Source organism: Piliocolobus tephrosceles, chromosome 3, assembly GCF_002776525.5.
Source record: "Piliocolobus tephrosceles isolate RC106 chromosome 3, ASM277652v3, whole genome shotgun sequence".
NCBI lineage: Eukaryota > Metazoa > Chordata > Mammalia > Primates > Cercopithecidae > Piliocolobus > Piliocolobus tephrosceles.
In genome coordinates, this window is record NC_045436.1 from 78,016,772 (window position 1) to 78,043,758 (window position 26,987).

General features: G+C 34.9%; 1 protein-coding gene across 7 annotated transcripts in view; it reads left to right on the forward strand.

Moving 5' to 3' along the window:
- The window catches only part of RAP1GDS1 (Rap1 GTPase-GDP dissociation stimulator 1), a 173,757-nt gene that overhangs the window by 4,950 nt on the left and 141,820 nt on the right, over window positions 1–26,987 (forward strand). For 4 of the 7 annotated variants that reach the window (XM_026455039.1, XM_026455033.2, XM_026455035.2 and 1 more), the window contains exon 2: window positions 26,003–26,113. Coding sequence is in view for 5 of the 7 variants with exons in the window: in XM_026455033.2 (XP_026310818.1) it covers window positions 26,003–26,113 (111 nt within the window). In the remaining 2 variants the exon portion in view is untranslated. The remainder of the gene's footprint in view (window positions 1–26,002; window positions 26,114–26,987) is intronic. The other 3 variants (XM_026455034.1, XM_026455037.1, XM_026455038.1) reach the window with 1 other exon arrangement.

The following is a 26,987-nucleotide window of genomic DNA, read 5'->3' on the forward strand; positions in this document are numbered from 1 at the left end:
GATATGTATCAAACTTATAGTCATTTTATTTTGCCTGTATTTCCAAGTCCAGGAATGGTTTTCATAGCTAAATAATAAATACTAATTTTGCCTGATCTTTGCAAGTCTAGGCAGGGTGATAAAATATTTTTGAAAGCTAGTAATTAACTAAAGTTTGTGATTTCAAAAAAGCATAGATGCTAGATTGGTAAATTTAAAAATGTTTCTTCGGTTGGCATTATATCTGTTTTGTATATGTCTTTTTTCATATGAGAGAAGGGTTGAATTCACTATCCTTGGTAGTCATATTCTGAAGTCTGTACTACTACTATTTAAAAAGTTAAAATAGCCTTAATTTGTTTTAAGAACCAAAGTGATTTTGCTTTCATAGTGGAATCTTGGAATTTCTAGGTGACTTTGGGGAAATTGGATGTTTTCAGAAATTCCTGATTGAACCTGAGATTGAACATAGCATTTCTGGAGTTATTGGTGGCACTGACAACAGCCATCAGAATTACCTAAATTTTAATATCCAGTCATGAACATCAGGAGGAATAAAGGAGGAAGATCCAGTCCTTTGGGAACCTGATGTAATTTTATATAGCCAAATGTTTAGCTAACTGATGGGGAAAAAGTTTAATTTAAAATACATGTTGATGTTGAGTTCAGTTTGCCAGTATTTTGTTGAGGATTTTTCTATTTATGTTTATTAAGGATATTAGCTTGTAATTTCTTTTCTTGTAGTATCGTTGTCTGACTTTGGTATCAGGGTCATGCTGGCCTCATTAAAGGAGTTTGGAAGTATTTCCCTTTCTTCATTGTTTGGAAAGAGTTTGAGGAGGATTGGTATTAGTTCTTTTTTTAAAGTAATTTCAACTTTTAGTTTAGCTTCAGAAGGTACATGTGCAGGCTTGTTACATGGGCATATTACTTGACAGTTTGGAGTATGAATAATCCCATCACCCAGGTACTGTGCATAGTACCCAATGGGTAGTTTTTCAGCCCTTACCTCCCTCCATTTGTCCCTCTCTAGTAGTCCCCAGTGTCTGTTGTTCTCATCTTTATGTCCATATATACACCCAGTGCTTAGCTTCCACTTATAAATGAGAACATGTGGTATTTGGGTTTCTTGTTTCCATGTTAATTTGCTTAGGATAGTGGCCTCCAGCTCCATCCATGTTGCTGCAAAGGACATGATTTCATTCTTTTTTGTGGGTGCATAGTATTCCATGGTATATATGTGCCACATTTTCCTTATCCAATCCACTGTTGATAGGCACCTGGGTTGATTTCATGTCTTTGTTATTGTGAATAGTGCTGCAATGAAGATCCAAGAGCATGTGTCTTTTTGGTAGCATGATTTATGTTCCTCTGCAAATATACCCAGTAATGGGATTGCTGGGTCAAATATGGTAGTTCTGTTTTAAGTTCGTCGAGAAGTCTCCAAATTGCATTCCACAGTGTCTGAACTAATTTGTATTTCCACTAACAGTGTAAAAACATTCCCTTTTCTCCACAGCCTTACAGCATCTGTTTTTTGTTTTTTCTTTTTTGTTCTGTTTTTTTTTTTTTTTTTTTGCTTTTTGATAATAGCCATTCTGACTGGTGTGAAATGGTATCTCATTGTGGTTCGATTTGCAATCTCATCACATTAAGAGGATCATACATCATGATCAAGTGGGATTTATCCCTGGGTTGCAAGAATGGTTGAACATACACAAATCAATAAATGTGATACACCACATTAACAGAATGAAGAACAAAAATCATATGATATCTCAGTTGATGCAGAAAAAGCATTTGACAAAATTCAACATACTTTCATTTTCAAAACTCTCAACAAATTTGGTGTAGAATGAATATGCCTAAACATAGTAAAGGTCATATATGACAAGCCCATGGCTAACATCACACTTAGTGGTGAAAATCTGAAAGATTTATCTCAGTTTGAGAAAAAAAACAAGAATGCCCACTCTTGCCACTGCTATACTAGAAGTCCTAGCAGAGCAAATAGACAAGAAAAAGGAAAAAAAAAAAACATTCAAATTGGAGAGTAAAATGATCTGTTTATAGATAGTATGATCTTATACATAGAAAGCCTTAAAGACTCCTTGAAAAAAAAGACAAAAACTATTAGACCTAATAAATGAATTCAGTAAAGTTTCAGGATACAAAATCAGCATAGAAAAATCAGAAGCATTTCTGTACAGCAAACTGTCTGAGGATGTAATCAAGAAAACCATCCTATTTACAGTAGCTACAAAAATATAAAACATTTAGGAATAAATTTAACCAAGAAAGTGAAAGATCTCTACACTAAAAACCGTAAGACATTGATAAATTTGAAGAATTAAATAAACATATCCCATATTCATAAATTGGAAGAATTAATATTGTTACAATGTTCATATTACTGAAAGTGATATGCAGATTCAATGTAATCCTTATCAAAATTCCAATGAAACTTTTCACAGAAATAGCAAAACAATTCTAAAATTTGTATGGAGCCACAAAATATCTGAATAGCCAAAATAATCTTGAGCAAGAAGAACAAGGCCGGAGGCATCACACTACCTGATTCAAGTCATGTTACAAAGCTATAGTGATCAAAACAGCATGCCAGTATGGTACTGGCATAAAAGCAGACACATAGATCAATGGAACAGAATAGAGAGGCCAGAAATAAACCCAAGGATTTACAGTCAATTGATCTTAAAAAAAACGAAAAAGCCAAGGAAACACAGTGGGGACAGGACAATCTCTTCAATAAACACTGTTGTCAAAACTAGATATCCACATACTGAAGAATGACATTGGATCCTTATTCACCCCGTATACAAAAATCAACTCAAAATGGGTCAGAAATTTAAACAAAAGATTTGAATTTGAAAAGCATAAGATGCCCACAAAAAAATACTGGAGAAAAGCTCCATATTGGTGTTGGCAATGATTTTTTGTTTATGGCACCAGAAGCACAGGCAACAAAAGCAAAATAAACAAGTGGGACTTCATCAAATTAGTAAGTTTCTCTATAGCAAAGGAAACAATCAACAAAATGAAAAGGCAGCTTACGTAATGAGGGGAAATATTTGCAAGCCATATATCCGATTAGGGGTTAACGTGTAAAAATAATCAGGAACTCATACAACTCAATAGCTGAAATAAAATTAAAATAGAGGTTGAGGATCCCTAATCCAAAATCTGAAATGCTCCAAAATCTGAAACTTTTTGAATGCTGATGTGACACTCAAAGGAAATACACATTGCAGCATTTGGATTTTTGGTTTCAGATTTTTGGATTAGGGATGTTAAACCAGTTAGTATCATGCACATATTCCAAAATCCGAATAATTTCAAAATCTGAAACACTAATGGTCTAAAGCATTTTGCGTTAGGGATACTGAATCTGTATTTACCTAGATGTAAATAATAAATGAAAATATTAGAATAGGTTATTGTCTCAGTCCATTTTGTGCTGCTATAACAGAATGCTGGAGGCTGGGTAATTTATAAAGAACAGAAATTTTGTCTCAGAGTTCTGGAGTCTGGGAACTACAAGATCAAAGTGCCCGCAGGTTTGGTCTTTGGTTTCAAGATGATGCCTAGTTGCTGTGTCCTCCAAAGAGGAGAAACCTTGTGCCCTCACTCAACAGAAAAGCAAAAGAGAAAATCCATTCTGGTAAGCTCTTTTTATGATGCCATTAATCTATTTATGAGGGCAGAGCCCTCATGACCTAAATACCTCCCATTAGGCCCCACCTTCCAGTACTGTTGTATTGGGGATTAAATTTCAACATGAGTTTTTGAGGGGACAAAAACATTCAAACCATACTAGTTATAAAGACTATTTCAGTTATAAAAGCCTGTGATTCCCTGAAACTAAAGTTTGAAATACACTCCGTATCATTGGTATCCTAAATATAATCTCTATATAACTTGTTTTTCTTTAGTGTTCAAATGGTAATGTACACTTGAGGTAGCAACTTAAGGTTCAAACCAACTTATTAGCTTTTGTCTAAATAAATGACCTAGAAAACCATTTCCCATGCTGGCTAAGATACAGATGCTGGATTGAAATTGCAGGTGAAATAATTCTCTCAGTGCTTCTATTTATACCACTTTGGTTACTAGAAGCATTTCAGGAGTTAAAACCAGTGACTAGGATAGTGATAAATGGAAGTGGTTAAATAGAGCTCCTAGCTATGATTGGTTGTACAGTTGACCCTTGAATAACATGGCTTTGAACAGCACAGTTCCACTTCCATGTGGATTTTTTTTTTTTCAATAAAAGCTGTACCAAGTGAGTCTGCCTCTCCTGCCTCACCTTTCACCTTCTCCACCTATGCCACACCTGAGACAGCTAGATGAACCCCTCCTCTTCTCAGCCTACTCAGTGTGGCTGTAATAAGGATGAAGACCTTTATGATGATCCACTTCCATGTGATGAACAGTAAATAAATTTTCTCTTCATTTTCTTTTCTCTAGCTTACCTTATTGTAACAATATGGTATTTTATGCATATAGTATATGATGCATATAACATACAAAATATGTGTTAATTGACAGTTTATGTTATTGGTAAGGCTTCTGGTCAGCATTAGGCTATTAGTTAAGGCTTTAGGGAGTTAAAAGTTATGTGTAGATTTTTGACTGAGTGAGAGGGGGATTAGTACCCCTAGTGCCTGCGTTATTCAATGGTACATGTAAATTCCAAAGTCCTTTTGGTTCACAAAATGATTTTAGGTTCTTATTGGTACTGAAATATATTTATTAATATCTGGGCTACATCTTTGTATTTAGCAGATTAGTAGACCTCTCTACATGTATAGTTAATTAAAACTCATTGAATTCAAAATATAACTCATTTTATAATTTTTAATAATGATAATTAGAGGCGTGCTGGTAAATGTTTAACTAAAAGCCTTTCTCCAAAATAGCCCTGATTTGTGATGGCTGTCAATTTCCTGTGGTGTAAATACTCCCCCGATGGCCAATTGCAAGCTACTAAAATAGTGTCACTGAATGCAGAGTTGAGAAGAGATAAGAGGTAGCATGTCATTATATACCATATCCACCATATAGACATAATCTCATTAGCACATATAATAGTAAAATGTAAAGTAAGTAGTGATGGTTTTGAGTGTTAATTCTTGTTTTAGTGTAACTCATTTATGTTTATATAATTTCAATAATGGCTTTTAATAACTGCCTCGTAAAAATCCTGAAAATTTAATAATTATATCTCATGGGGTAGTACAGGGGGCTGTAGTACACCTTTGAGTTCGTAATTACCATTCATTAGGAATTATTGATGTCAGTTATGCTACACTTTACATATTTTTAAAACTGGATTTTAATCCTTTCAACAATTCTATGAAGTAGGTGACACTGTCTCCATTTTACCAAATCAAAGAATTAAATAATTTATTCAAGGGGACAACTAACACTCCAACATCCTGATTTAGAGCAATGGTTCTCAAACTTTAACTTGCATAGAATCACTTGAAGAGCTTGTTTGTAAAAAATACTGGGCCCACCTTCAGAAGTTCTGATTCAATAGATGTGGGGTGGGCTGAGAATTTGCATTGTCAAGACCTTCCCATGTGATGCCACACTGGGAACAGCACCACTATCAAGCATAGGCTGACCAGCTTTTTCCATAAAGGATCAGATGATAAGTATTTTAGGCTTTGTAGGCCATGAGGTGGAATCAAAGATACTACATATTAGGTTGGTGCATAAATAATTGTGGTTTCAGACTGTGCATTTTAAATAATTATTACTGGGTGCAAACACATCTTTATAAAAAAGGAACATTAAAATCAACACATTTTTGCCAATGAGAAGTAACTTTATTCCTGTAGCGTAAAAATCCATGCTTCAGGATTTGACAAACCCTTGGAAAGCATTTTCTGCATCCTGCTGATTGTGGAAGCATTTTCCCTGCTAAAAGTTGTGGAGATGCTTGAAGAAGTAGTAGTCAATTGGCGAGAGGTCAAGTGAATATGGCAGATGAGGCAAAACTTCGTAGCCCAATTCATTCAACTTTTGAAGCTTTGTGCGATCTGTGGTCAGACGTTGTCATGAAGAAGAACTAGGCCCTTTCTGTTGACCAATGCCGGCTGCAGACGTTGCAGTTTTCAGTACATCTCATCAATTTGCTGAGCATACTTCTCAGATGTAATGGTTTCACCGGGATTCAGAAAGCTGTAGTGGATCAGCAGCAGACCACCAAACAGTGACCATGACCTTTTTTTGGTGCAAGTTGTGCTTTGGGAAGTGCTTTGGAGCTTCTTGGTCCAACCACTGAACTGGTCATCTCCAGTTATATAAAATCCACTTTTTGTTGCACGTCACAATCTGATCGAGAAATGGTTCATTGTTGTTCCATAGAATGAGAGAAGATAACACTTTAAAACAACTATTTTTTTCTGATTTTCGCTCAGCTCATGAGGCACTCACTTATTGAGCTTTTTCACCTTTCCAGTTTGTGGCAAATGCTGAACTACCGTAGAATGGTCGACATTGAGTTCTTCGGCAACTTTATAAGAGGATCAGCTTTGATGGTTGCTCTCAATTGGTCATTGTCTACTTCTCGTCTCCCACTACACTCCTCGTCTTCTAGGCTCTCATCTCCTTTGCAAAACTTCTTGAGCTACGACTGCACTGTACGTTCGTTAGCAATTCCTGGGCCAAGTGCGTTGTTGATGTTGGAGTTGTCTCCGCTGCTTTACGACCCATTTTGAACTCAGAAATAAGAAAATAGCTTGTAAAGAGAACTGTGCATTAAAATGATGTATAACATAACCATATTTATTTAAGAATGTATTCAAGTATCTAACAGCAAATTTCAACAGTGCAAACACTGAAGTTATGTTTGCACCAGCTTAATAGAAAAGGGAAAAAATATATATGAGAGAACATAAATGTTCATAATTTTTTTTACTGCATTTGAAATATGATAACATTAATTGAACACAATTTATTGTTATGCTAAATGAAAAGACTTTTTCGTTTTTCATTTTCAAATGAGAAGAAATTTTTTTTATTTATATTTTTTGTTTTGAAGTTCTTTTTTTGGGATAACATTTCACTTATTAGGATTCAAAGTTATCCTCTTATCAGAATTTATTATAGATGTTCATCTGTTAATGCAGACCTGTAATGCAATTTTACAAATTTCATCTTGGAGGCATTTGTTTTTCCCTAAACAAGTAAGTACTGCCAATTGTATATGATCTTAATGAGCATATTCATTGTATGGAAGACACTAATAGAATTCTCTCAGTACAGCGGTAATTGTTGGCAAAAACATTGTTTTGTTTTGTTTTTTTTTCTAGACTTTTTTTGATATTTGCCATTTAGTATGCAATTACATTGCAGATTAACCACTTCCAATTTAAGGTTAGGTGGGAGTTTCTCAATTGTTTGGTTAAATGGATTTTGAGATATAGAAATTTCCTTTGCACTTGCAGTGAGTTCTAAAAAGCACTGCAGGAACTAGAGTTTGAGCTTGCAAAATATTATCTATTGCAAATTTGTGTATGGAGGGAGATCTTTTTATTTTAACATTTGACAACACAGGAAGTATATAAAGCCATTATTACCTGTAATTGGAACAGTGTTGTCAAAATGACTTTTATTGCAGTATTTTCTCATATAAGCACTGCTTTGCCTTGACTTAAAGTCAGATTCATTAGGAAACTATCAAATTTGCAGCAAATTTTAATTTCCAAAGCCATAGTAGTAGTTAAAGGCATTTCTTTTTGTTCAGAAAATTTCGTTTGTGCCCTTGAGCTCAAAAAAATCACAATAAAACTCTGTAACCACTAAGCCATTAGACTTCTGTGTCATAAGGCAAGTCTAGATTTTGTTTCCATTTCTGATCAAAATTCACAGAACTTATGATGGTTAAATCTTTGAGAATAAATGAAGTTCACTGGTGACATTACTGGTTCAGCCATACATGATAAATTAATGTTTTCCCTGCTGGTTCAATGATACATGATAAATTGTTTTCCCTATTGATGAATAATAGAATGAAGTACCATAGCTTTAAATACCTATGCTTTCACAAACTTAGTAAATTGGTTCAACTAAACCTTTTTCTGGTCTTCATTTATTTTTGTCACCATCAGTTGCAACACGTCTTAAGAGATTCCACTTCAAGTTATTCTGAATTGGTGCTTTCTCAACTTGGGAAATATTCTTGCTTATTATTATTTTATAGAGACTCTTCAAAGAGTCTAACTCTTCCGTGATTTCAAGCTTGGAATTGACTTCTTGAGAAGAAACTAAGCAATATCATTAATATCTGCCAGCTCATCAAGAGCCAAAGAAAACCTACAATTCTTTTGCCTTGTTTTTTAGTTGAATGTTGGTATTGCTCCCAGTGTCCTCATCTCCAATAGTGTTATTCTTTCTGAAAGGTTATTCTTAAACAAGTTTATTTTCTCTGGAAACATTGGTTGCTACAGCCAAATACAATTTAATTAACTCCCCATGGGTAACTGGATTTCCTTGCTTGGATAATAAATGAGACACCCAGAAACTTAATTTGTTTGCAGCTGTGAGTGTGTGTGTGTGTGTCTGTGTGTGTGGAAATTCTTGTGATAAGATACTTTGTTTTATATTTTCCTGATTTCTCTGATGATAACTTTCCTTTGTCTTGGGAATGTGATGTGTGCTTAGTCTGGTAATATTGATGTATATTGTATAGTACAATGGTTTGCCGTCTAACTCAATAAAACAATTCACATACTACTTTAAATTCCTTAAAGGCGTGACATGCTTCTCCTATTTTGACAGGATGATCAAATGTGGTATAACAGTATACTATGGTTTTTGAAGCACTTGACAAGTCATAACTTTCACTGCAATTTGTAGTGCATCCAGCAGCAGTGTAAAGTGAATCATTCTGTTACAACCCCTCAACTCTGCTATCATAATGCAAACACAGCTATAGGCAGTGCACAAAGGAATGAGTTGTGTCCCAATAAAAGTTTATGGACACTGAAATTTAAATTTTACATAATTTGCATTTCATGAAATATGTTCTTCCCTTAATTTTATTCAACTGTTTATAAAAGTAAAAGCCATTATTTTTGCATTACTTTTACTTTCACCGTTACATAAAAGTATGTATGGGTTGTGGACTGTACAAAAATTTTACATGGGCAAAGGGCTGTAGTTTGCCAGTTCTTGCTATAGAGTAAAGCTGTGCTACTTCACTTTTCCACAAGACTTTTTCTCTGTATGAATTCCCTATCTAAGTGAATGGTATCACCATTCATCTGTGCAACTGTTTCTAAAATCTGGAGTCATTCTTTGAACATCATTGGGTTCCCTAAGTCTTAACAATTCTACTTCTTTGAATTAATCCTCCCCGCCCCTTTACTGTAAACATGTAAGTTTAGGCCCTTATTTCTTCTTGCAACAATACTACTCTTTTAACAGATGTTCTTTCCCCTGGCATCCCTCTTCTTGACCAGTTTTTACATGTAGCTAGAGTACTGTTTTAGTTCATTTGAGCTGCTGTGACAGAATACTATATATATTGGGTGGCATATAAACAACAGATTTTTTTTTTTTTCTCACAGTTCTGGAGACTGGGAAGTTCAAGATCAAGGTGCTGACAGACTCAATGTCTGGTAAAGGCCTGCCTCCTGGTTTATAGGTCATCTTTTCTCTGTAACCTCAGATGGTGGAAGGAGTGAGGAAGCTCTCTGGAGGTCACTTTTATAAGGGCACTGATTGCATTCACAAGGGCTCCACTCTAATGATCTAATCACCTCTCAAAGGCCCTACCACCTAATACCATCACATTTGGGAGTAGGATTTCAACATATGAATTTTTAGGGGACATAAACATTCCATCTTAACAAGTACTCTTTCTAAAATATAAATCTGATGGTTTTACTCCTTAGACATATTTTGTAATGATTTTCCATTACCGAGAGCAAGGTTCCCAAACTCAAATGAAGCTGATTGAAGGTAATTAAATGGTGAATTTTTTTGATGTACTCTTTTTTTTTTTTTTTTGCGTATTGAGTAAAAGAGAATATTTTTTATTTCCATGAAGATGACTTTCTCTTACTTTTCTTGAAGTGTATCTTTCTTTTTGTCTTTCATTTTCTTACTTTGAGTAAAAGAGAACAGCTTAGAAATACATTTCTCTACTGTAACAAAGACAGCAGCAAAAACATGATGAATGACATCTAACACTGGACATCATTCTAAGAATACAGAAGGAAATACTGGGACTTTGGCAACTAGAGCATTTACCCAACCTGGAAGAAGATTCCCTGTGCAACTGCAACGAGTTTTGCCCTAGGAATGTGGGCCCAAGGAAGTCAGATTTTTGACTCTTCAAAAGAAGTCAGAAACCAGATTTTTAAGTCTGAAATCTTCAGATGGTTGGTTTTGGACATGGAAAAATGTTGTGAGATCTGGAACCTCAAATGATGAAATTACGGTTCTCTCTCTATTGGGTAGATTAGGGAACTGAGGATCAGTAAGGTCAAGAGACAGGTCTGAGTTCATGCCTTTAGTTAGGGGCAGTGTCAGGCCTAGAATGTTGATCTTTCAACTCCTGTACTAATGTTCTTTTTATTATACCAGGCTAGCTCCAATTTGTTACTGGAAAAAAAGCAAACGCACACATACATACACACACACAAACATGAACAAGCTAATACTAAGGATTCATTCAAGTAAGTGAGTTAATGGAAAACTCTTGACCCTTTTGGACGTTTCTACTAACAGAATCCAGGCACTAATCACCTCGTTACTGTAGTACTGAGATACTAGACTTTCTGCTCCCTAGTCCTTTCTATATACTATGACCAGATTAACATTTTAAAAAAGATCAATTGTATTACTTTCTTGTACAAGAATCTAATATTGCTTCAGTTGCTGTCATATCAAGTCTAAACCCTGCTGAGCTTTCAAGACCCACAGAAATTTGCTATCTCTTATTTCTCATTACTCTCTGAAATACATCTTCCTTTGATATTTCACTGTCCCCTATATTCTTTGTCATAACACCAGTGATAACACCAGTACATCTTTGATCCTGTTATTATATTACTTCTTCTAGAATAGCCTGTTTTCTTCTGTCTTCTTAATTGTTTTTCATAGTCGAACTCATTAAGACACCTTCTGAGTTCTACTCACCTCTCATTTTTGTGGTATCTACTACTACTTGGATTTCAAATCTCTTTGAGTGATGTAGTTCTATTCACTCAGTGTTTCATATTTCTTTTTGGCATTCAGTAAATACTTGTTTGTAGATGTTACAAAGTCACTACAGATTTAGGTCATGCTCCTACTCTTAACAACAGTATCCTACAGTGATAATAGAAATGTTTGTCATAGAGTTTTCAAGCAGCAGCCTGTGGGCCAAATATACCATGTAGATGGAGTTTGTTAAGGAAATTTTAGAAATTGGAATTAGTTGTCAACACTTAAATATCAAGAAATTTCTGATGAAAATATGCTTTATAGCCGAGTAGTGGCTTACGCCTGTAATCCCAGCACTTTGGGAGGCCAAGGCAGACGTGTCACTTGAGGCCAGGAGTTCAAGATCAGAGAGTGGCCAACATGGCAACATGAGTACTTTGTACTCAAAGTACAAAAATTAGCCTTTAGTCCAAACTATTCAGGAGGCTGAGGCATGAGAATCCGGGGAACCCGGGAGGTGGAGATTGCAGTGAGCCAAGATAGAGCCACTGCATTCAGCCTGGGTGACAGAGCAAGGCTCTGTCTCAAAAAAATAAAAAATGTACAGTCCCTTAGGCTGCATTTCCATTAAACAGTCATCTGTAGTTGTCTTTTAGACAGGGTATGAGGTCCTCCTAGTTTTCATCACTTCCTATTATCTTATGTCTTTCAAATTTCACTCATTAAAACTCCTGTTTATCTGGTTCCTGAAGGTATCTGAATTGCTAAAGATTTAATTATGTTCAAAATTGTTGTAAAGTTGGATTTATGTTACTTTTTGAAAACAAATATTTTAAAATTAAGAAGTTAATTATGAAAATTTAATCATACAAGTAGTCAAGAGCACAGTTAACTACTTATGATCTATATAGTTAGTAATCATGGTTAAACTGAATTTTTAATTAATTAGAATGATATAAGAAATCATAGAGATAGGGGATAGATTCTCTGCTCTCCCTTGAACTGTGTATAGCCTTTGGCAAGTTACTTTAGCTCTTTTATATCCTCATTTTATATATACCCTTAAAATATTATCATTATCATTCATTAAGAACCACAGAATAAATTCCAAATGAAGGAAATGAGCAGCCTATTTTGTAAGGAACTAATACAAATTTTAGTATGGAAACTTTCAATCTCAGTTACCTCATAAGGACTTCACTAGCCCAAACTAAGATCTGTTGAATTTTTTCTTTCCTTATTTTTGGCCTTGCAGCATTAAATAGATTTTATAGGGAAAATAATGGCATTCCATTTTTAAAAGTCATAGTATAATAATAGGGCCACTATATTTTTTCTAAGGAATACTATTTTTTTTATATCTTAGCATTTTATAATATGTAAGTGTTCTATAACATTATTTAATTATATGCAAAAGAATTACATAAATGATGCATAATTTTAAAATTTTAAAATAATTACATTTAAAAATTTTTTTAATGACATAAAAAAGAATTGTACAAAATAATTTCAGATAGCTAGTACATTCTCTTTGGAATTTTTTTTTCCTAGTCAGGGAAAAAAACAGGAATTGGACTTTTTTGTGTGTGACTCAGTTTTTTTTTAGAGATGTAAATTATTTATATATACTTACATGTATGCATATATTGTGTAATTTATATTTTTGACATTATAAAATATTTTCTGAACTTTAAGTTCCGTACTTTAAGTTCTAGGGTACATGTACACAACGTGCAGGTTTGTTATATAGGTATATATGTGCCATGTTGGTTTGCTGTACCCATTAACATTAGGTATTTCTCCTAACGCTATCCCTCCTCCTGCCCTCCCACCCTATGACAGACCCCCATGTGTGATGTTACCCGCCCTATGTCCAAGTGTTCTCATTGTTCAGTTCCCATCTATGAGTGAGACTTGTGGTGTTTGGTTTTCTGTCCTTGTGATAGTTTGCTCAGAATGATGGTTTCCAGCTTCATCCATATCCCTGCAAAGGGAATGAACTCATCCTTTTTTATGGCTGCATAGTATTCCATGGTGTATATTTGCCACATTTTCTTTTTTTTTTTTTTTTTTTTTTTTTTTTTGAGACGGAGTCTTGCTCTGTAGCCCAGGCTGGAGTGCAGTGGCCGGATCTCAGCTCACTGCAAGCTCTGCCTCCCGGGTTTATGCCATTCTCCTGCCTCAGCCTCCCGAGTTGCTGGGACTACAGGCGCCCGCCACCTCGCCCGGCTAGTTTTTTGTATTTTTAGTAGAGACGGGGTTTCACCGTGTTAGCCGGGATGGTCTCGAACTCCTGACCTCGTGATCCGCCCGTCTCGGCCTCCCAAAGTGCTGGGATTACAGGCTTGAGCCACCGCGCCCGGCTGCCACATTTTCTTAATCCAGTCTATCATTGATGGACATTTGGGTTGGTTCCAAGTATTTGCTATTGTGAATAGTGCCGCAGTAAACATACATGTGCATGTGTCTATAGTAGCATGATTTATAATCCGTTCGGTATATATTCAGTAATGGTATTGCTGGGTCAAATGGTATTTCTAGTTCTAGATCCTTGAGGAATCGCCACACTGTCTTCCACAATGGTTGAACTAGTTTACACTCCCACCAATAATGTAAAAGCATTCCTATTTCTCCACATCCTCTCCAGCATCTGTTGTTTCCGAACTCTTTAATGATCACCATTCTAACTGATGTGAGATGATATCTCATTGTGGTTTTGATTTGCATTTCTCTGATGACCAGTGATGATGAGCATTTTTTCATGTGTGTGTTGGCTGCATAAATGTCTTCTTTTGAGGAGTGTCTGTTCATATCCTTTGCCCACTTTTTGATGGGATTGTTTTTTTTTTCTTGTAAATTTGTGTAAGTTCTTTGTAGATTCTGGATATTAGCCCTTTGTCAGATGGGTAGATTGCAAAAATTTTTTCCCATTCTGTAGGTTGCCTATTCACTCTGATGGTAGTTTCTTTTGCTGTGCAGAAGCTCTTTAGTTTAATTAGATTCCATTTGTCTATTTTGGCTTTTGTTGCCGTTGCTTTTGGTGTTTTAGTCATGAAGTCCTTGCCCATGCCTATGTCCTGAATGGTATTACCTAGGTTTTCTTCTAGAATTTTTATGGTTTTGGGTCTAACATTTAAGTCTTTAATCCATCTTGAATTAATTTTTGTATAAGGTATAAGGAAGGGATCCAGTTTCAGCTTTCTACACATGACCAGCCAGTTTTCGGAGCACCATTTATTAAATAGGGAATCCTTTCCCCATTTCTTGTTTTTGTCAGGTTTGTCAAAGATCAGATGGTTGTAGATGTGTGGTGTTACTTCTGAGGCCTCTGTTCTGTTCCATTGGTCTGTCTCTCTGGTTTGGTACCAGTACCATGCTGTTTTGGTTACTGTAACCTTGTAGCGTAGTTTGAGGTCAAGTAGTGGTAGTGTGATGCCACCAGCTTTGTTCTTTTTGCTGAGGGTTGTCTTGGCAGTGTGGGCTCTTTTTTGGTTTCATATGAACTTTAAAGTAGTTTTTTCCAATTCTGTGAAGAAATTCATTGGTAGCTTGATGGGTATGGCATTGAATCTATAAATTACCTTGGGCAGTATGGCCATTTTCATGATATTGATTCTTCCTATCCATGAGCATAGAATGTTCTTAGATTTGTCTGTGTCCTCTTTTATTTTGTTGAGCAGTGGTTTGTAGTTCTCCTTGAAGAGGTTCTTCACATCCTCGTAGGTTGGATTCCTAGGTATTTTATTCTCTTTGTAGCAATGGTGAATGGTAGTTCACTCATGATTTGGCTCTCTGTTTGTCTATTATTGGTGTATAGGAATGCTTGTGATTTTGGCACATTAATTTTGTATCCTGATACTTTGCTGAGGTTGCTTATCAGCTTAAGGAGATTTTGGGCTGAGACTATGGGGTTTTCTAAATAAATATACAATCATGTCATCTGCAAACAGGGACAATTTGACTTCTTCTTTTCCTAACTGAATACCCTTGATTTCTTTCTCTTGCCTGATTGCCCTAGCCAGAACTTCCAACACTATGTTGAATAGGAGCGGTGAGAGAGGGCATCCCTGTCTTGTGCCAGTTTTCAAAGGGAATTTTTCCAGTTTTTGCCCATTCAGTATGATATTGGCTGTGGGTTTGTCATAAATAGTTCTTATTATTTTGAGATACGTTCCATCAATACCGAATTTATTGAGCATTTTTAGCATGAAGGGCTGTTGAATTTTGTCAAAAGCCTTTTCTGCATCTATTGAGATAATCATGTGGTTCTTGTCTTTGGTTCTGTTTATATGCTGGATTACGTTTATTGATTTGCGAATGTTGAACCAGCCTTGCATCCCAGGGATGAAGCCCACTTGATCATGGTGGATAAGCTTTTTGATGTGCTGCTGAATCCGGTTTGCCAGTATTTTATTGAGGATTTTTGCATCAATGTTCATCAGGGATATTGGCCTAAAATTCTCTTTTTTTGTTGTGTCTCTGCCAGGCTTTGGTATCAGGATGATGTTGGCCTCATAAAATGAGTTAGGGAGGATTCCCTCTTTTTCTGTTGATTGGAATAGTTTCAGAAGGAATGGTACCAGCTCCTCCTTGTACCTCTGGTAGAATTCAGCTGTGAATCCATGTGGTCCTGGACTTTTTTGGTTGGTAGGCTATTAATTATTGCCTCAATTTCAGAGCCTGCTATTGGTCTATTCAGGGATTCAACTTCTTCCTGGTTTAGTCTTGGGAGAGTGTATGTGTCCAGGAATTTATCCATTTCTTCTAGATTTTCTAGTTTATTTGCCTAGAGGTGTTTAGAGTACACTCTGATGGTAGTTTATATTTCTGTGAGATCGGTGGTGATATCCCCTTCATCATTTTTTATTGCATCTGTTTGATTCTGCTCTCTTTTCTTATTAGTCTTACTAGCGTTCTATCAATTTTGTTGATCTTTTCAAAAAACCAGCCTATGGATTCATTGATTTTTTTGTAGGATTTTTTTGTCTCTATGTCCTTCAGTTCTGTTCTGATCTTAGTTGTTTCTTGCCTTCTGCTAGCTTTTGAATAGTTATTTCTTGCTTTCTGCTAGCTTTTGAATGTATTTGCCTTTGCTTCTCTAGTTCTTTTAACTGTGATGTTAGAATGTTGATTTTAGATGTTTCCTGCTTTCTCTTGTGAGCATTTAGTGCTATATATTTCCCTCTACACACTGCTTTAAATGTGTCCCAGAGGTTCTGGTATGTTGTGTCTTTGTTCTCATTGGTTTCAAAGAACATCTTTATTTCTGCCTTCATTTTTTTTGATTTACCTAGTAGTCATTCAGGAGCACATTGTTCAGTTTCTATGTAGTTGTGAGGTTTTGAGTGAGTTTCTTAATCCTGAGTTGTAGTTTGATTGCACTGTGGTCTGAGAGTTTGTTGTGATTTTGTTCTAGGAATTGAACTTTAAAAAAAAATGCTTTCAGAGCTGTGAGAAACACATACCATGAAAGATATTTTTTCACAAGAAATTTGTCAGATTTTAAAAACAATTTTTTAACTCTTCTGAAAATTATCCCCATTTGAAGATTGTTCAAGTAACTTCATGAAAGATGAAACGGATCATTACAAAAATGCAAAACTTACATTGATGTAGTTATGATTCAGAGAAATAAAAGTGTTGATTTGTTTTTAATATTATAAGCTATATTTGGTGTCAGAAATACAGTTAAAGCAAAGAAAAAATTGTATGAACTGATGGTTTTCCTTTAGTTGCAGAAATGCATTTCTAGGAATGGTGGTGTGGTCTTAAGCTCTAATAAAAACTGTCCAGTATGTCATATTTCTGGCTTTACTGTGTTGTGTACAAAGCACTGTCAGTCAAATCAGCAACATAAGACTACCATATTAGGCATAATAAACAGTGACAAAGTAAGTAGTGCAAGTAGTCATATTTTCTGGTTTTGAAATGCTTAAACTCTAGTAGATAAAGAATGATAGAAAATGAATGATAAAAAAGGACATAATTTAGATTGTCAAAAGAAAACACAGAGCCCTAAGAATTTAAATAAGAGGACAGATTATATTTACCTTTTCAGCACCTAGTACGGCTTCTTGTACGTGTATAAGTACTCATTACTTAAAATGATCTGGAACTTTTTCTAGAATTTATTATTTATTCAGTAAAACACTTATTGAAAGCTAAAGTGTGTATTCAGCATTGTACTACCCTTGAGATACTATGCAGACTGCTTCCTGGTACCTTTCATTGTGATTTTTTTTTTTAAGTCACATATTCAGATACATAGACGGTTGTTACCTAGTACAACTAGCCAACGTGTTTGGATTATAAATTCATTTTTAAAGAGTTTACATCTATATAAAAGAAGGTACAGACAGTCCTTCACACAGTTCTGATTAGCACAATATCTGTGTAACTTTCATTTAACTGAGCAAAGTTCAACTACCTATACGGAAGGAAGAGCCTGTGCTTGCAGGCACACGTATATCTGGATTTATCTGAACTTTGTCATTTATTCTGGGCAAGTTATTCAGCTTCTGAATTCAGCTTTCTTATTACAGTCAGATAATAATATCTGTTTCACAAGGGAGTTGGAAATAGTACATAAAGTGATATCCATATAATTTTTAAAAATAATGTTATCTGTAGGTTTTTTTCCCCTAAATTTTATTTTAAATTCAGGCGGCACATATGCAGGTTTGTTACCTGGATAAATTGCATGATGCTGAGGTTTAGGATACAAATGATCCCATCACCCAGGTACTGAACACATTAAATAATACAGAGTAGTTTTTCAACCCCATGTAATTTTAAATTTCTGTTTCCAAAGCTAAAAATATAATCGTTTTTAGAAAACCTTATCTTGTATTCAGAGCTAAAACCAATCAAAGAATATAATGCTGTTTATTGTACTATTTTAACCAAACCATGTGGTGAATATTAAGTTATGGTAGCCAATTATATTTTCAGAAGATGATCACAACAATGTCTCTTGCCCCACCTATTTTTTTAAAACTTCCTACCGCTCATTAAGAGTTGGGGTCTAATTCTCCTATTGAATCTGAGCACACTTATGTAACAAGTAGAATGCGCAGCATGTGACTTTCCTAGCTTAGGTCATAAAAGGCAATGCTGCTTCCACTCTGATTGTTGGAATACCAGCCTGCTTGGAGCCCTGAGAAATCCGAGTACCTGGAGGCTGCTTTGTCAGGAAGCTAAGCCTTGTAGGAAGGTCCGAAGTCTCAGGTATCAGATTTCAGATCAGATATACTAGTCTTCGAATCCTTTCATGCCAGTCACCAGCCATGTGAGTGAATGAACTGTTAGATGATTCACATCATGCCAGCTTCAGCCACTGAGTCACTCCCAGTCACCCCTAGCCTTTGAGACTCTGCATCAAGGCCTTGGATTTTCTGAAGTAGAGACTAGCCCTTTGTGATTCCTGGTTCACAGAATCTATGAGCATAATAAAATGACTTTTGTTTTATGCCAGTAAATTTGGGGTGGTTTGTTATATAAAAACAGTAGCTGAAACAGTTATAAAACTTAAAAGATATATTTTCTCAGTGAGCAATAGATTGCTGTTAAAATATTTTATCAAAGTAGGAACTACCTGCTGAATAAATGTTAACTGAGCTTTTCTTTCATTTCAAAAGAAATAGCTTAAAAAGAAGTTTGCCTAGAGAAATTTGGTTTCTCTACTTGTTCTTTGTTCTGACATTAATTGTCTTGAAGAGATATTAATTGACTGTTCTAGCAGCCAAAGAACAGTCAAACAAAGAAATACATATGTTTAAAGAGTGCTGTGGGTTTTAACATAGCTTTATGATAATTTTTTTTTACCAGTTTGGCTAATGAAAAATGTCAATTAGTACTTTTAAATTAATAAGAATAGTTTCCACAAAAGTTTAGTATTTTTATTAACACAGGAGCCTAATAAAACTTTGTAGGAAAAAAGGAATATCTGTACTGATCTCTCCAACTGAAAATTGTTATCCCTGATACTAATTTAATGTTAATGTAAAATATTAGCGTCATCAGTAGTATATTTGGCAGTTGTTTTGAGTCATATCTTTCCTGTCACTTCTTAGAAGACAGTGGATTTTCTAGGTTGATCACAGTTGAATAAAATTATAGCTCTGTCATAAAATTATCAAGGGATTTCTGTTATGTAGTACATATTATCATTTCCTAAAATAATATAATAATTATAATAATAGGCACTTTTTATTAAGATGGTTGCCATGGCTGGGCATGGTGTGCTCATGCCTATAATCCTAGCACGTTGGGAAGCTGAGGCAGGAGGATGGCTTGAGCTCAGGAAGTCGAGACCAGCCTGGGAAACATAGAAAGACTCTGTCCAAAAAAATAAAATTAGCTGGGCTTGGTAGTCAGCACCTGTGGCCCCAGCTATTCAGTTTGCTGAGGTGGGAGGATCGCTTAAGCCCAGGAGGTTAAGGTTGCAGTGAGCCATTATTGTGCCACTGCACTCCAGCCTGGCTGACAGAGTGAGACCCTGTCTCAAAAAAAAAAAAAATTATTGCTGTGAGTGCCAGGAACCAAAGCATTGTAGGCCTGTCACATACAGACACAATGTATGTGAGAGAGCCTAATCACATACAGACATAATTCTTGAACTTTATCGGAAAAGGTCTTTAGGTATTACATGAAATAAAATTTTACAAATTGTATTTTGCTCTTGTTTATTATAGTTTAATATTGTAGCTGTGAAGATCATCTGTCAGACTCTTCACCCTCTAATCAAACATAATAAGTAAGACTAGAGTGTTTCTAGTTCAGACTAAAATAGATTTTTAATTCCATTTAAGAATGAACGAGGCCGGGCGCAGTGGCTCACGCCTATAATCCCAGTACTTTGGGAGGCCTACGCAAGCGGTTCACTTGAGGTCAGGAGTTCAAGACCAGCCTGGTCAACATGGTGAAACCCCATCTCTACTAAAAATACAAAAAATTAGCTGGGCGTGGTGGCGGGTGCCTGTAATCCCAGCTACTAGGGGGGCTGAGGCAGAAGAATCCCTTGAACCCAGGAGGTGGAGGTTGCAGTGAGCCAAGATCGCGCCATTGCGCTTCAGCCTGGGCAACATGAGTGAAACTTTGTCTAAATAAATAAAGAAAAAAGAATGAAAAATGACAGCTCAGAAAATTATTATCACATTTCTAAAATAGAGAAGACGACTTAGAGGGAAATAAAGTCACTGTTTTTAGTATAGCCCGTTTTAATAAAATTATTTATTAAGACAGTTTGTGTCATAATTTCTAAGAAAACATGCAAGTGCAAGTAACTGAAAAGTAATGTAGGTTTTCAGGATTTACTAAATTTTCACTATAGTGAGTAGCGTGAGTATCCTAGAATAATTTCCTGTCCCAGAGGAATTTTCAGTCTTAATAGTAGAACTATACAGATAGGGTTTTATTTACCTAGAACTATAAAACTAGCAAAATGAAAAATACAGAAAAAATAGAACTGTATAAAATTCTACAAAAATAATCTCATAAATAGATTACAAGCGTATTGATGAAGTTAAGTTTTGGGATTTAACCACTTGGTGTAGAGTTCAAACTGCTTGACTCACACATAGGACAGGTTGATTACATTCATATAAGCCCTTATATTTTATGAAATTTTATAATTAATTATAGTTAACCTGGAATGAAAGAGATATATCTAGTGGATAGATGTGTGCGTAACTGGTGAATAGGCACAGAGTTACAATGTCATTGGAACCTGGAGAGTCATACTGGGTGCAAAGCCGATGTGTATGCATAGGTATGACCACATGTTAAGGTAATAAATTAATGAATTAAGGTAGAAGTTAGGTATGTAACATTTATGAAATTTAGTTTGGAGTTTTCATTAAATAGAATAGTTTTTAGCTCTTTTGTTTTCTCTTCAAATATTAGAAATATTTTTAATTTTCCAAGTACTGCATGAATTGCTTTTGAAATATTGCGCACATGCACCCTGAACAGTTACTTTTTTGCTCAGGTATTTCTTTTTCAGATCATGTGTACATAATGTGTATTCACAAAACATATTTAGTATTTAGGTACATTCCTGTTAGATCTTGCTTCTGTAGAACTTGATCGTGGAAACTAACTTATCAAAGTAGCCCATTCACATTAGCTTCATATTCTTTTTGATTTTCAGTTTTATTGGGACCAAGTAATAATTATGAAGATAGTGATAAATGATTAAACTTTAAATACTTTTTCTAAGCTCTCAGTTTTCTTAATTTTTTTTCTAGTTTATATCTTAATAGCAAGCATCTGTAACAGCGGTAACAATGAATAGAGGCATGATTTTTATTTCTTATCATTAGAAGTCAGTGAAATGGGGAATAACTGGAGAATTAGATTATAATACAGTAGTCTCCCTTTATCCACAGGGGATATGTTCCAAGATCAAGAGGCATGATTTTTGTACTTAAACTTTTTTAGCTTGCTAAGAAATAAGATAATTTGAATGGTGACTGAATATGTGATAATTAGACAAGGTAGCCCTTTTTTTACTGTAGATATGTCACCTACCCATGAAAATGGGACAGCTTATTTAATTCTCAGCAATGACAAAATTCTAAAATACGTTGGAATAAATTTAACATTAAAGAATCCATATAAAAATAGAAAATGTCATGTTTATCAAGGTATAAACAAAATATGGGAGCCTAGAAAAGGAAGGTTCCTCTGACTGCAGGAATACAGAAAGCTTCGTGTAAGACTTGGCATATTATTTGACTTTGTCAAGTAAGTAGCCATCCTATATGTGGAAAATGCACAGAAAGAAATTTTAGAAAAGAATTTAATTCTCACAATTGTAAAAATGGAGGTATGCTTGGGAAAAAGCCAGTAATGTAGTGGGACTGACGTACATGATGTGTGAGAAAGTAATGGGAGATGAGGACATAATGTGAGTTGTAAAAGTTTCTAATTGGTTTAGGACCAGCTCTGGTAAACAGAAAAAAAAAAGAAGAGAAAAGAAAAGTAGGAAGCTGAAATACAACATAGTAAAACTGAAAATATTATAATTCTTAAACCCAGATCTTTCCACTTGACATGCTAACAGAAACTACTATTCCTACTTCATTAGACAAGCTTTTAAAAGTATCTTCATTCTGTCAGATACTAAGCCCTTTAGGTAAGTAAAATATAATATTCAAGAGAGATTGCTATTTCCAGCTGCTAAGCCAGGTGCCCCTAATTGACTTAATGCCATTCATTTTGAGATAAACTTGAAATTCTTCCATTCACGCATTGGCTGTATTCTAGGTACTTGAAAACCACATTAACTCAGACATAATTTTGTTTTTTAGATTTGATGTGGATAATGATGCTTTTAAAGTAAAGCTTTGTTACTAGATAGTTGTGTGAAAATTATAAATACAGAAAAAAATTGAGTGACATTTGAAGTGAGGTAAAAATGTCTTGAACCTTAAAAGCTCAGTTAGCAGTTCTTATGTACTTGTCTCCTGTCGGTTTTATCATCAACAATGGTATAATTGTCCAAAGATAACAAACATGTATCTATCTATATACCCATGTATGTACTTACTAGCATATAGTAAAGTGATAGAATTCATTAACATCTAGAAGTACAATGTTTTAGATCCAGTAACCTTGAAAATAAAGCTACCATTTCTGAATAATATTGTGAGGAATATAAACTGAAAAATGCCACCACAAATAACATAAAGAATTTCACGACTTCCTAGTTTAAGATGACACTGTCTTGAGATCGGTTCTTTGGGACCATCCTTTCTTCACAGTCAAGTATATTCTTTGATGATGGTGATGATCTTAAGTACTTTTATGGTCAAATTATTTAAATATTAAAACAGCCTCACTTTCCTCATTAGTTTTTCTTAGATTGATGTTAAGAAAAGAGAGGAAGTGATAGCTAAAAATTTAGGTCTTACGAAAACTATTCCGTTGCAGCAAGTAATTACAGACCAGTAAATAATTTGTTTCTGGTTTGTAGAAGAGAGAGATTGGAGTATAAAGAGCCTCTGGTGCCTAAGATAAAAGAATAAAAAGGCTTGGCAAAGTTTGAAGGTTTTAGTGGGAAAGTGTAGCTGTCTGTCTTTAACAGGTACTTTTGAGAAATGTGAGGAATGATGGTTAGCTGTTCACAGTTACCACAAGTTGCATCAGGTTTTATCCAAATGTAACAAGGCCTAAAATGTGACAGTTCTTTATATTGATAGGAAGATAAAGCAAGTGGTCTGTCCAACTGGATAAAAGAAGGAAGGACAGAAGGAAAGAGCATACCATCCTAATATTATGAAGGGCATACATATATTATTCAGGAAGAGAAGAGGCTGTGTGCACGACTGGGGTACACTAATTTTAAAGGGGCAGATGGAGAAGGAAGATCTATTGAAGAAGACCAAAAACAAGTGTTGAGACTGATGTTTCTAAGTTAAGAGGTGTTTCAGAGATGGAAAAACAGTCTGTTGCTACAGAGATATCAAATAAGAGGACTGAGAAAAATTCATTGGCTTTGTCAAGGTATCATTTAAGACCTTTGACAGAGTAATTTTGATAGGCTTTTAGAGGACTTGGTTAGATCAGGTTTTAAGGAGTGGTTGAGTGGGTAAGAAGTGGGAGACTCAAAATTAATGACCAAGTCAACTTTGCTTTAACCCTTTGAAGATGTCATATATTTCACAAGACAAACTAGACCATATGTTGATATATAGGAAAGGAATTGTTTTAAGAAAAAATTTTATTTTATTTGTTAATACTTCTCCATTTCTATCTCTGCTTACTGCCTCATTGCCAGCCAGAGGCTGACAAATTTTCATTAGAACAATTTCAATGTTTTTAAGGAAATATAAAATACAGGTCTCTGAAATTATACAAAAAGTAATTTGGATGCTAAGGATTTGCTCCTGAAATTTACTGTCATGGTTTGAAGGAATACAAAAATAATATCCTCTATTTCTCACCCAAGTTTAGAACCACTGGAGATATAAACAGATGAGTCGTCTGCTACAATTTAAAATATCTGCTTTGAAATTGATAAAGTCTAGAATTAAGGCCTCTATTTGTAGACTCATAATGGAATTACTTACAATTTACTGCTGAATTATCCATATTTACTCATTTTGTCACTGGTACACCTGGACAGCCACAGGTGTAGAACAGAAAATTCTTGTTCCTTCTGAAAGAACAGGAATGCAGAAGGGGTTGAGCTCTACATGTCCAGTAGTCCTTCTCAGCCTTAATCAGATAAATCTTTCCTCTTCTGGAGAATGGAAACTTTCATATTGTTTCGGCTTAGCAGGTTAACTAACCTTTAAGGAACTGCCAGGTGTCCAGTTTTAGTATATCAATGAATATCCGCAATTATCTGAAAAGGCTGTTAAAATACTCACCTGTTTTCTGATGACTACATATATATTGAGACTAAATTTTCTTCATTTATTCAAACCAAAACAGCACATTAACCAAGATTGAATACAGAAGTAGATACGAGAGTCCAGTTATCTTCTGTTAAACCACATTATGGAGATTTCTTTTTTTTATTTTCCTTTTTTTTTTTCTTTTTTTTTTAAGAGATAGGGTCTTGCTCTGCCGCCCAGGCTAGAGTGCAGTGGAGCAATCCTAACTCATTGTAGACTCAAACTCCATAGGTTTAAGTGATCCTCCCACTACAGCCTCCTGAGTAGCTGGGAATACAGGCACGTGCCACCATATGCAGTTAATTTTTTTATTTTTATTTTTCTTAGAGACGAGGACTCACTTTGTTGCCCAGGCTGGTATCAAACTCCTGGCCTCAAGTGATCCTTGTACCTTGGCCTCCCCAAGTGATGGGATTACAGGCATGAGCCACTGGGCCTGGATGAAATTTCTAAAAATGTAAAACAATGCCTTATGTAAGTGACAGGAGGATGGGTGTGGCAAGCCACCATGGCACATGTATACCTATGTAACAAAACTGCATGTTCTGCACATGTAAGCCAGAACTTAAAGTATATTAAAAACAAAACAAAACAAAAACAATGCCATTCTTCTTGCTAAATTTTTTTGTTAGGAAATAGTATTTTTTTCATTAAAATGCTAGTTATGTTAATATGCAATAGGTTTATAATTGTTACAGTAAATTACTAAATAAATTGAAAGAAGTTTCAGTTTTGATTTTTTAATATGTTAAATGTCTATAGCAATAATATAAACAAAAGCTCTTTGGGATTCTCAATAACTTTTAATAGTGTAAAGAGGTTTTGAGAATCTGTGATCTAGAGGAATTCACATATAATTTAGGAAGAAAACATAGCTTTATAATCCAAAATGTGCATGTTAGGGCTTAAAACAGTACTTTGATGTAAAGTATTTTTTAAATGACAGTGTAAGTTTTGTAGTTATCACAGTTTGTATTATTTGGAATTTTTCATATTATTCATATTATTTTGAAATTTTTCTAAAACTTTTTTTATGTCTTTAATGTACAACAGAGGAAGTGAACAATGAAATAAAATGTTTGCAAAACTATATAATTTTTTTGTGAACATTTAATTTTTCTAGGCCATAGATGCTTTCCTGAACAAGCTCAATAAGTTATAAGAATATGTAAAAAAGATGTTCATTGATAATCTTTGGAATATTCCTGGTATCTTACACCTAACAGAATCAATATTTCATATCTGAGTTAAGTGAACAAAGTGTATTTAAAATTTTTTTTTGATAGTACAGTCTAATGCCATTTTGGAATGTATGTGGAGGTTAATTTGCTATTATAGGAAGCTCTCCAGTTTAGTGGTACCTGTTTATCCTGTTATCGTGTAACATATGGTGGTCATAAGGTTGGTGAGTTTCTGATTTTTCTTTTTTTTTCTTTAAGCAGATAGTCTCAGTGATACCTTGAAGAAGCTGAAGATAACAGCTGTTGACAGGACTGAGGATAGTTTAGAAGGATGCTTGGATTGTCTGCTTCAAGCCCTGGCTCAAAATAGTAAGTTTCATTAGGTTTACTCAAATTCCAAAGAGGAAAATCAAATCAGTAGTCATTCAGAAACTGGTATGTAGTTAAGCACATAACTTTGTATTCATATAACTTGAATTCTTTTGAATCATGTCCCTGAATACTGAGATTGTTTTACGTGTTCTACCCTCCTACTTACCCTCCACGCCCCCACAAGATCCTCAAAGCCAAGTTGATAGGCAAAGAAAGGAGGAATTGATGGGTAGTGATGACATTAATACCAGTCCCAGAGAGAGGCCATTGTTTCATTTCTAACAGTCAAGCATCGTAGTTGTTTTTCTTAACACCTACGTCTGTGCTTTAAAAATAGACTGTTTTATATGTCAGGAGAGTGGGGAGGGATAGAGAGGAGAAACAGAGGGGGAACTTAAAACACTTAACATTTTTTTGGGATCTTATATTTTAAAATAATTGTACCTTAAAATCGTATGTATGCATAGATAAATTTGGAAGGAGCCATTAGTAGTCATCAAAAATCTTTTGAAATTGGGGTAAGATTTCATCTTTAATGTGATAAATAATGCTAGAGATAGAAACTGTACAATTCTTCATTGACTAACACTTTGTATTGCATTTTATTTATCCTATTTCTATGCACTAATTTCTGTATTATCACCATTAATAGATCAGTATAGAGTGATTTTCATTTGTTATGTTAATTCTACTTGGTTGTGCTGTGGTTTGTTCTGTACTTGTTTTTAATTATGCTCTTGTCCTATCCTGAAACTAATTATGTAGCTGACAAAGAATCAAGGGGAAAGTATATATTGTTAGGGTTTTAATTGTAAGGTTTCAACACTTGTTGATGTATGTGTTTTTTATTTTTTAGTAAATCTTGATTAGA